The sequence below is a fragment of the Coregonus clupeaformis genome, unplaced genomic scaffold, assembly GCF_020615455.1.
Source record: "Coregonus clupeaformis isolate EN_2021a unplaced genomic scaffold, ASM2061545v1 scaf0844, whole genome shotgun sequence".
In the NCBI taxonomy this organism is placed as follows: Eukaryota; Metazoa; Chordata; class Actinopteri; order Salmoniformes; family Salmonidae; genus Coregonus; species Coregonus clupeaformis.
The window spans coordinates 168,213-179,902 of record NW_025534299.1 but is presented as its reverse complement, the minus strand read 5'-3'; the positions used below and the strand labels follow the sequence as shown (position 1 = coordinate 179,902).

General features: G+C 40.5%; 1 protein-coding gene across 1 annotated transcript in view; it reads left to right on the top strand.

Annotated features, from left to right (window-relative positions):
- The first annotated feature begins 967 nt into the window (after positions 1-967).
- LOC121557970 (choline transporter-like protein 1) overlaps positions 968-11,690 on the top strand; it is a 29,601-nt gene continuing 18,878 nt past the window's right edge. The window contains 8 exon segments of the mRNA XM_045216896.1: positions 968-1,226; positions 1,625-1,714; positions 3,807-3,949; positions 5,392-5,528; positions 5,675-5,768; positions 5,875-6,044; positions 6,733-6,822; positions 7,488-7,636. Coding sequence (XP_045072831.1) covers positions 1,203-1,226; positions 1,625-1,714; positions 3,807-3,949; positions 5,392-5,528; positions 5,675-5,768; positions 5,875-6,044; positions 6,733-6,822; positions 7,488-7,636 — 897 coding nt within the window. The 5' untranslated portion in view covers positions 968-1,202.

Below are 11,690 nucleotides of genomic sequence, written 5' to 3'. Positions count from 1 at the left end.
ACCACCCATTTCATAAATGAAAGACATTATAGATGTGAAAAACATGGTTGTGTTTTATTATTCCTCGGGTATCTCAACATTTTGCGAGCCTTGCCAATAGCCTACAGGTCATTGCAAAAGCTTATATGCTGTTCTAGATCTGTGAATAAGAGATGGATAAATTGAGCTAGTAGATTGACTGTCAGTTTGTATTCTATTTGGTGACGTCACCATGTTTGTGTTAGTCTGGGTAACAGTCCTTTTAGCTAACATTCCACACCTTGACACTCCTGTCATTTGCCAAAGAGACTGGCCTTTCGGAAATCTTCAAATATCTAATAGCAGGAACAGAGACAGCAACAAGGCGATGTTTGTGTGTGAATCATCACCGATTAGAGTGTTATACTTCAGAATGAAATCATGAGATGCTGTCATCACTCAGGGCAGTGGGATTAGAATTCCCTTTCACACTGAATTGCCAGCTGACTTTGATATGCTCATTACAAATGGCTCTGGATGGTCAGGGAATGTGCCATTGTCACTGAGGTTCTGCTGGAAGTTTATGGTGCTTTTGTTATGCCCTGTTGTAGCTGAAGGTTTTTATGTGCCAAGATAAACAAATATGTGCCCTATACAAAAGCGCATTTGTTTCTTGGATAACAAAAGTCTACTGTGCCCACCAACATCCCAACACTTCAAAATACAATTATTAAAAAGCATGTTTTATTTAAAGCCGTTAGCAAATTCTGCAACTTGCATTCATGTCAAAAGAACATTAATTTTAATAGAAACATATTTATTTCCATAATCTTTTATCTGACAATAGGTGAATGTCTGCAGTAAACTCTTTGGGGTTTTCATGTCTATGGGTTTTCAGCCGGGGGTACCCTTGCTTCCAACGTGTAGCCTACAGTGAAAGCGTCTCAATGCCACAGAATAATATTAGGAAAAAACGTGTGCTTGCCATGACACTTCCGCCTCGGTCATAACGAAAGTTCATCTCTTCCTGCAGTAAAAAGTAGGATATGCATACACATCCTAGCAAAGTATTCCTTATTATCAATATAGGGCATGAATGCAGCTGAGGGGAAGAGTTTGCCAAACAACTAATCTGTTTACAAGCGCAGTGTAAAATACAGGCAAGGGAGTGAGGCGGGCACTTGAAATTTAAACGATTTTTGAGTTTTGGAAGTTCCAGTCACTCCCTAAATCGCCTGTCAACAATGGGATGCAGTGGCAGTTCAGAGGTAATCGGGGTTAGGGATATTTAAGCCAAAACGTTAGTTAACTAGCTAGCTAGACATTTTGGGATTTGCCAAACTAGTTGCTAACATTATATGTTTGGGATATCCATTCAGCAACAAAAACGTACAAATTGTTTTCGACTGCAGATCTGTCGAGGCGTTGGCTGTACTGTATGTAGTTAGCTATAGTTGTTTACGTTTTAAACAACGGACTATTTCCGTGTGTAAAAAGACGCTTGAATGTTAATTTAGGTGAAAGTAAGTTATTTAGTCAAATAAAGTATTTGTTGTGGGTTAGAACTGACTGAGTGAAAACAGCACGCCAGGTTAAACCAGTCTCGCGCATGCAACAGGTGTTAACAGATGACGAATTTGATTGTTTCTAATTTTTTATTTCTTAGCAAAAGCAGCGCGAGTGGAAACCATTGGAGGATCGAAGCTGCACGGATATTCCATGGCTCATCATATTCACATTGTTTTGTATCGGAATGGTGAGTTTGCTGTGGTTTCTTTGTAGATGACCATGGGCGCGTTCGAGCGGATCACTTTTGTCAAGACGTGTGTTGCATTATTATAAAACTTGTCCGACTTGCTACTACATGTAGACTGCATTACTTTTACAACAACCATGTGATCAAAGGTCATTAACTTTTTACTGCAGTGGACTGGACATTTTTGCAGTTGCTCCTCACCACAGATTATCCATTATATTGACCAGATACTCTAGTGGTGGCTCTAATGAAAATAAATGTCTTCAAAAATGGAAGGCAGTCAGGAGGAGGCAAGATCAGGTGGGACCATTCTAGCCAATGAGAGAGCAGATATGCGTGTGAACGGGCACAACGGTTTTCACTATTTCAAAGTCACAAAGTAAATCGTAGAAATTCATGAAAACAAACATTTGCATTTTGGTCTTAATTTAAGGTTTAGGGTTAGGCATAAGGTTAGCAGTGTGGTGAAGGATAAGGTTTAAAATCACATTTTAAGAAGCAATAGATGGGGTTTAGGACTTTGGCTGTGTTAAGTAGTGACGACCAGGCACAACTCAAATAGTTATTTCTCAAAGTTGCCAGGATGTAACATGTCCTACTTATATCAGTACACTCATAATAACCTAATCATTACGAAACGTATATTCGAGCAAATAACCCACAGGTAGCAAATAAGCCATAAAATGTTTTGTTAATGAAATTCAACACTCATTAACTTCCATACAAAAACTCTGAAAAAAATGAAAAAACGCCACCTGCTGGAGAAGACAGACTTTGGGCCTAGTTATCCCTCTCGCTTCGCCTCTTCCTCTGTCCTCACCAACTGCAACTTGAAGTCGGAACCAAAGCATTGTGGGAGACAACCTTCTGTTTTTTTGGACACAAAAGGCACTACATGCTCATAAATTGTTGATGTCGCCACTTATCATTGGTTATTATCAATGCATGTTTACTGTTTTGGGTAGATTACTATTTAGAACTTAAATACATATTTATCCTTACAATCTAATTACATAGGCCTACATGTGATCCACATTTCTAATATAAATACATTAAATATCTACTTGCGACAATATAGTTAATGGATTTATCTAGATATTACTGTAATGTTGTGTCCCATGTTATAGCCTACAATTAGTATTGTCTGTAATATTGTTGTCACCAAACAAATTCAAATTTGTTTGGTGACAACAAATTGAATACGTGTTGTAGGCTACACATGGGTTATTGTAGGGGATTTCTACACTGGCAATTAATGTGTGTCAGGGAAACCGTCCCTTAATGAGCAAGTACCCCAGACACCAGTCATGGGGTCAATACAAAGTGCATATGACTGCTTGGGATATTGCTAGGCATATTATTTACCCCAGTAACTTATTTGAACTGATGTACATGTATTGTCTAATACGTTTCTGTACAGTGAGTGTTTTGTCCTTCATGTGATTGAGTGAAATTCTGCTTACTGACAAGCAACATAAAGGTTGAGAATGAAAGAAATACACTGCAGGCTGTACTGATGCTGACATGCAATCAATTACCATACAGTAAGAATCTTTGTGGACTCCATTTAATCACATCTGTTACAATTCCATGTTGAACAATCACACATAATAATGAGGAAGGTAGAAGGGCATGAAGTAATGGCAAACAGAGCACGTCCCATACGCTGCAAAAACTTTACTGGTTGACTTGCCACTCAAACGCGCCCCATGCTGAATATGCACCCCATGCTGAGTATGGTTTACATTGAGCACATGCAGATCCTATTGATCTCTTTTTTTTCAGAAAGTGGACATTATATAGGACTGGAACTCATACAGGCACTGTCTACTGTAATGACATGATAATATGAAGAACACTGGTCAATCCAACCACATGCAGCATAGTGGTATATTGTTGAAGGTTGTGAAGTATTTCGATGGGTCATTTAGTACATGGTGTTTTATACTGATTTATTGTATTTACCAGCATAGTTCAGTGCTACCCTGATATTGTTTTGTGCAGTTTCATCATCATGATGGTGGTGAGGATGAGGATAATGTTGTTATTAATAGGATAATGTTGTTATTAATGGAAGCTGCTTCCCCTGTAGGCCTGTATCGCTGGTTTCTCCATTTCCACGGGAGCTGCATCCAGGCTCATCTCTGGCTACGACAGCTACGGTAACACCTGCGGTCAGAAGAACAGCAAGATCGAGGGGGTCGAACTCAGTGGCCGGGATCAGACCGACAACAAGTAAGTCGCGTTGGAAGTGTGGAACATCTCGAGATGGATGCTTACCAATTGTTAGCCTATCATGTAATAATGTTTTGGTTGTGATGTCCACTCCCATGACAATGTAGGCTCAGCAGGTTTTGACTCCTCTCTCCTAGCTTGGTTAAACCAGACAAAACGTGAACTTCACCATTGTTCAGTTTGATTTTAACCAGGCTAGATCTCTCCCTCTTCCTCCCCACAATCGACAAGCCTTTGTTGTGGTAGTTTAACACACACCATTTAACATTACCTGTGCACAAACACAGATTTCATCATTTGGTAATCCAGTTTGCCACTTATACCCTCTTGCTCATATGATGCAAGGCCTGGTAAAGCCTGGATGCTCATTTGTTTTGTTGATGGGTTAACCAGTGAGATCAGTGGGTTACAGAGGATTATAAACTGGGTGGTTCGAACCCTGAATGCTGATTGGCTGACAGCCGTGGTATATCAGACCGTATACCACGGGTATTACAAAACGTTTATTTTTACTGCTCTAATTACGTTGGTAACCAGTTTATAATAGCAATAAGGCACCTCGGGGGTTTGTGGTATATGGCCAATATACCACAGCTAAGGGCTGTATCCAAGCACTCTGCGTTGCGTCGTGCATAAGAACAGCCCTTAGCCGTTGTATATTGGCCATATACCACACCCCCTCGTGCCTTATTGCTTAATTAGCTTGCCAGCACAGGGCATTACTGTAAACACTTTACTCTAAATCTTACTAAATTCACTTCGTTACCTGTGGTCAGAAAAGGTAACATAAGACAGATGTGGGTCTGAAATGGCATCCTATTCTCTATATAGTGCACTCATTTTGACCAGAGCTGGGGTCAATAGTAGTGCACTAGGGCATAGGGTGCCATTTCACATACACCCTGAGTGCTGCAATGTTTTACATTAATTCACGTCCATGTTCTTTTTTTGGAAGATATTCTAATAAATGTTTGACATGATTCATCTTTTGTTGTGCTGCTCATCCAGTAAGTTTCCATTCTAGCTGTCTCTAGGAACAGTTTCAATGAGACAATGGGCTTTGTTTCTTAAGCTGGGCTGGTTGCCCAGTGACGTTTTGACTGAGGGGCAGCAGGGGCGTTTTGGCTACAGAGATTTGACTGTTTGATAAGCTGTATCCCACATCACATTTTACACAACCTACGTTAACGAGTCTACTATGAAAATATGTTTAGGAAAATATGGCATTTATTGTATTGCAAGATGGAACATTACAATTTGCAACATTCAAGGACGTTACTCAAATGTTGTGCAGATGTTTAGTTCTGTCTTACTTGACTTGGGCCCTTGGCTTCCTTCAAGGAGCATGTGCCATTGACAAATACACTCCATCTCACTCTTTTCAGGACGTTTTTCTCCTTCACTCCATCCTTATTGAAGTCCTGTTCTTTGACCTTTTCCAGGTATGTCTTCTTCCTGGACCCCTGCAACATTGACATTCTGAACAGGAAGATCAAGTCTATGGCACTCTGTGTGTCCAGGTGTCCAGACATAGAGCTGAAGACGTACACTGAGGTCAAAAAGTTTGCACTGCAAAATGGTGAGAGTTCTTCCTGCTCTGATCCATACTGTATGCATGTATTCCCACATCCCACATATTCATGGTAATATACGCAGATTTGAAGAAGTCAACAGTGTGAAAATGAATTGCACTAAGTTTATTTCCTATTTCTCCTCTTTACATAGGGTCGGAGCTCTGCTCATACGACATTCCAGTCTCCAAGTATGCAAGCCACGGAGAGAGATCCAAAAAGTGCCCCAAACTCCCTGTGCCAGCAAGGTACAGTACTGTTTTACCAGTGTCAAGTCAACAGCGAGTAAATATAACGACATTAGCGAGACAATGTTGGTGATACCATTTTCCCCCATCCTCACCCCTTGTGCAGTAAGTCTCTCCCGGTGTTCCACCGCTGCACTCCCGTGGACATCTCCTGCTATGCCCAGTTTGCTGAGGCCTTCGTCACCTTCGTCAGTGACAACAGCATGTTGCACAGGGTCATCGCCGGGGTGATGGCTAGCAAGGAGATCATCATGGGCCTCTGCGTGCTGGCTCTAGGTACATCCTAAAGTGGTATTTTATGTTCTAGCTGTCTGTATAGCCTCCTAAAGCATTATAGTGTATATCCTAAATAACTTCTCTCGCTCTCTGTATACTGCTTGATTTGATTGTGCCTCAGAGGCCTCTGCTCTCCCCCTAGAAAGTTTTGTTTCCTGAGACAGGGTCAGGAAATGATAACAGGAAATGTCTCCTGGAGAGCTGACGGCATCCAGGGCTCTACGCTTGCTTTTTAAAAGTAGAAACATTTAGGAGCACACAAAGAAATTTAGGGGCACAATGGAAATTATTTGAGAGAACAAGCCGTTTTCTTTGTAGCAATAGTACAAGCATGACAGTGTATTCTCCATGGCACTCGGGCTGCATTACAGTGAAGTAGCCTAATCAGTGCAACAATTATCATCTGGGTGATTTTCATTCTAGGCACACCGGTGCTCCTAAATAAAAATTCCAGGTCGCACAGCAAAATATTTAAGCGCATATGCGAGTAAAAAGGTCGCACTGTAGAGCACTGGCATCCAAAAGAAGTAGTCCTCCCTTTAAATTTACATGAAACATCACACAATTATGCCTTATGTTTCAATAAATAAAGCAGCAAGAATCATAGCGTTATACAATAATAAGGCATTTTTTGTTACGACAATAGCATTGTTTCATCTCTTTAATTTCTATCCCCCTCTGTCTGTAGTCCTCTCCATAATCCTGATGGTGGTGATTCGCTACATCTCTGTCGTGCTGGTCTGGATACTCACCGCCCTCGTGGTTCTGGGCTCTTTAGGTAAGCTTCCCTCTTACCGACGTCGCAGTAATGTAATGAAAGAGACGTCTTTACTAGTAATGGGCATTCCGAGTCTTTTCGGTGAGCCGTTCATTTGGCTCCCAAACGTCTCTTCTTTCATTCTGTAGTGCTTAAAAATGTATGAGAAACCATGTATTATAGCACATTTCAATTGTAAAGCCTGAAAGGTCGCCTACCATTATGTCAGATTGTGAAATGTGAGTTCAAATACATTTTACCTCACGAAATTAGATTTCTTGCAAAAACACACTGCAAAATTTTGCATGGACCAGAATGAGGCTCTCTCCTCACTATCTATTGTTTTTATAACTTATCTCCAGATAATGTTTTTATAATTTATCTGCAGATAATCGTTGTCGGGAGCTCAAAAAGCAGTAGTAGCAGTATGCAAATCAGGGAACCAAATGAACAGCTCTTTCAAAGATGCGATTCAAGTTCCGACATTCAAAAAGAGATGTTCGTTCTCAAAGACATACTGTATGCAAAGATTCGTGGGTAATGTACTAGTCTAGTAATGTACTAATCTTTACCTGGTTTTTATCTGATGTTCATCCAGAAACCAGTGTACAACCAGAAAATGACATTTTACCCAGTATTAGCCTGAACCCAGTAGTAGCTTGATGGCTTCGTCCTTGTGTTTTCAGGGGGGACGGGGGTTCTTTGGTGGCTCTACGTGGACCACAGGACGAATCTGACCGACCAGACTGCTAACACCCCAACACCCCAACAGCAAGTGGCCACAGACAACGTCCAGGCTCTGCTGGTCTATGCCATCATTGCCACTGTCTTCACGGTACGTGTGTGTGCATGTGTGCTTCCTTTGCAATGTGTTGTGATTTCTCTGTTTTATATGGGTAAGGTGTGTTGTGAGGGTTCATACTGTACTGTGTTTTCAAGTATTTGCTCTTCAAGACCAGATTTGTTTCAGCAACAAGAAAAAGCCAAATGTTGACAGAGGCAAGTAAGCTTTAAGGCTGGAAAACTGTAAAAGCTGACAAACGCTTTTGCAAAAATGTGTGTCATGATTCTGCAACTATAAAAACCTTACAGTTTCGTCTGCAACACTGACAGAAATGACCTGACCCACATTGACATTTTAGACATTTAGCAGACACTCTTACAGATTTTTCACCTAGTCGGCTCGGCGATATTGAACCAGCGACCTTTCGGTTACTGGCCCAACGCTCTTAATCGCGAGGCTACCTGCTGCCCCAACATTCCGACTCAGTGTTTTCCACAAGTACCTGGAGTAGCCAGACAAATAGAAAAAGTAGCCATACAGGCCCCCTCGGGGTGGCATCTGGTACATTCTAATGCCCTGATTCCATCTGAAATACACAGCAAAATTATTGAATAATTTATCAAATTTAACTTCCAGATTTGTTGTGGTATTGTGTGTAGGCGGACGTGACTTTACAATAAAAATTACAGAAAATGTATTAATTCAGTGTATTGTTAGTTGTTTTGGATATTGCCTAGGCTTATATGATCAGGACAATTTTAAAAGTAAAATACCATTAAACATGTATTTTTTTATTATAACCTGTCTTCTCTTGAGATTAAAGTCTTACAGTGAGGGAAAAAAGTATTTGATACCCTGCTGATTGTGTACGTTTGCCCACTGACAAAGAAATGATCAGTCTATAATTTTAATGGTAGGTTTATTTGAACAGTGAGAGACAGAATAACAACAACAAAAATCCAGAAAAACGCATGTCAAAAATGTTATAAATTGATTTGCATTTTAATGAGGGAAATAAGTATTTGACCCCCTCTCAATCAGAAAGATTTCTGGCTCCCAGGTGTCTTTTATACAGGTAACGAGTTGAGATTAGGAGCACACTCTTTAGGGAGTGCTCCTAATCTCAGTTTGTTACCTGTATAAAAGACACCTGTCCACAGAAGCAATCAATCAATCAGATTCCAAACTCTCCACCATGGCCAAGACCAAAGAGCTCTCCAAGGATGTCAGGGACAAGATTGTAGACCTACACAAGGCTGGAATGGGCTACAAGACCATCGCCAAGCAGCTTGGTGAGAAGGTGACAACAGTTGGTGCGATTATTCACAAATGGAAGAAACACAAAAGATCTGTCAATCTCCCTCGGCCTGGGGCTCCATGCAAGATCTCACCTCGTGGAGTTGCAATGATCATGAGAACGGTGAGTAATCAGCCCAGAACTACACGGGAGGATCTTGTCAATGATCTCAAGGCAGCTGGGACCATAGTCACCAAGAAAACAATTGGTAACACACTACGCCGTGAAGGACTGAAATCCTGCAGCACCCGCAAGGTCCCCCTGCTCAAGAAAGCACATATACAGGCCCGTCTGAAGTTTGCAATGAACATCTGAATGATTCAGAGGAGAACTGGGTGAAAGTGTTGTGGTCAGATGAGACCAAAATGTAGCTCTTTGGCATCAACTCAACTCGCCGTGTTTGGAGGAGGAGGAATGCTGCCTATGACCCCAAGAACACCATCCCCACTGTCAAACATGGAGGTGGAAACATTATGCTAAGGGAGTGTTTTTCTGCTAAGGGGACAGGACAACTTCACCGCATCAAAGGGACGATGGACAGGGCCATATACCGTCAAATCTTGGGTGAGAACCTACTTCCCTCAGCCAGGGCATTGAAAATGGGTTGTGGATGGGTATTCCAGCATGACAATGACCCAAAACACACAGCCAAGGCTCCAAAGGAGTGGCTCAAGAAGAAGCATATTAAGGTCCTGGAGTGGCCAAGCCAGTCTCCAGACCTTAATCCCAAAGAAAATCTGAGGAGGGAGCTGAAGGTTCGAGTTGCCAAACGTCAGGCTCGAAACCTTAATGACTTGGAGAAAATCTGCAAAGAGGAGTGGGACAAAATCCCTCCTGAGATGTGTGCAAACCTGGTGGCCAACTACAAGAAACGTCTGACCTCTGTGATTGCCAACAAGGGTTTTGCCATCAAGTACTAAGTCATGTTTTGCAGAGGGGTCAAATACTTATTTCCCTCATTAAAATGCAAATCAATTTATAACATTTTTGACATGCGTTTTCTGAATTTATGTTTATGTTATTCTGTCTCTCACTGTTCAAATAAACCTACCATTAAAATTATAGACTGATCATTTCTTTGTCAGTGGGCAAACGTACAAAATCAGCAGGGGATCAAATACTTTTTTCCCTCACTGTATTTACAGTTTTACTGCAAGATATGAATTGCCACAATGTTTGTTCTTCAAATTATGTATTTTATTAAAACAGAAATTATTTAAATAGCCCAATGCTCACATTATCTTGAAAAATAAATAAAAAGTGGCTGCTACACTGTATATGAAATGAATGTGCCAGAAAACAATAATAAGGCAAAGTAGATTTTGACTCATCGTTACCACTTAGGCTACATTACCTGGGACGTGCAAATCTACGCTGACATGTTTTACAAGGAGCACACAAAGAAATGTAGGAAGTTCATGAATAAAATGTTCATGAATAAAATGTTTTTGGGGTGTTCCATGCTCAATAAAGTACAATCAATGTACCCTCTATCAAATCAAATTTTAGTTGTCACATGCGCCGAATACAACAGCTGGATACCTTACCGTGAAATGCTTACTTACAAGCCCTTACCCAACAATGCAGTTTTAAGAAAATAGAGTTAAGAAAATATCAAATAAATAAACTAAAGTTAAAAATTAAAAGTAAAAAAACACACACAATAAAATAATGAGGGTATATACAGCGGGTACCGGTACTTGGGTGAGACGAACATTTTCAGCTGCCCCTTTAGGACGGGCCTTTACCGTGGTAATGGTGGGATTAGGGCGGCAGGTAGCTTAGTGGGTAAGAGCGTTGTGCCAGTAACCGCAAGGTCTCTGGTTCTCATCCCCGAGCCGACTAGGTGAAAAATCTCATGTAAGTCGCTCTGGATAAGAGCGTCTGCTAAATGACTAAAATGTAAATGTAAAATGATTCACATGTCTGTTTGTCTGAGAGATGAGATTCTCCGACATCCTTTTGCTAGTAGCATTTGATCAAACTTAAACTAACATTGAACAACCTAGTGTGTGAACAAAATTATGTAAATAGCCAAAAAACACGAGGACATAGTCACGCTAGTAGACTTTAGGGCAAACTCTACCAACTTCTATGCCTGTGCCCTTCTAAAAATGTATTTTCCAGAACTCATTGACTTTTTCCACATTTTGTTACGTTACAGCATTATTCTAAAATATATATATATATTTTTTAAAATCCTCAGCAATCTACACACAATACCCCATAATGACAAAGCGAAAATGGGTTATTAGAAATGTTTGCAAATAAATAATAAACAGAAATACCTTATTTACATAACTATTCAGACCCTTTGCTATAAGACTCGAAATTGAGCTCAGGAGAATCCTGTTTCCATTGATCATCCTTGAGATGTTTCTCCAACTTCATTGGAGTCCACCTGTGGTAAATTCAATTGATTGGACATTATTTGGAAAGGCACACACCTGTTTACAGTGGGGTAAAAAAGTATTTAGTCAGCCACCAATTGTGCAAGTTCTCCCACTTAAAAAGATGAGAGAGGCCTGTAATTTTCATCATAGGTACACGTCAACTATGACAGACAAAATGAGAAAAAAAATCCAGAAAATCACATCGTAGGATTTTTTATGAATTTATTTGCAAATTATGGTGGAAAATAAGTATTTGGTCAATAACAAAAGTTTCTCAATACTTTGTTATATACCCTTTGTTGGCAATGACACAGGTCAAACGTTTTCTGTAAGTCTTCACAAGGTTTTCACACACTGTTGCTGGTATTTTGGCCCATTCCTCCATGCAGATCTCCTCTAGAGCAGTGATGTGTTG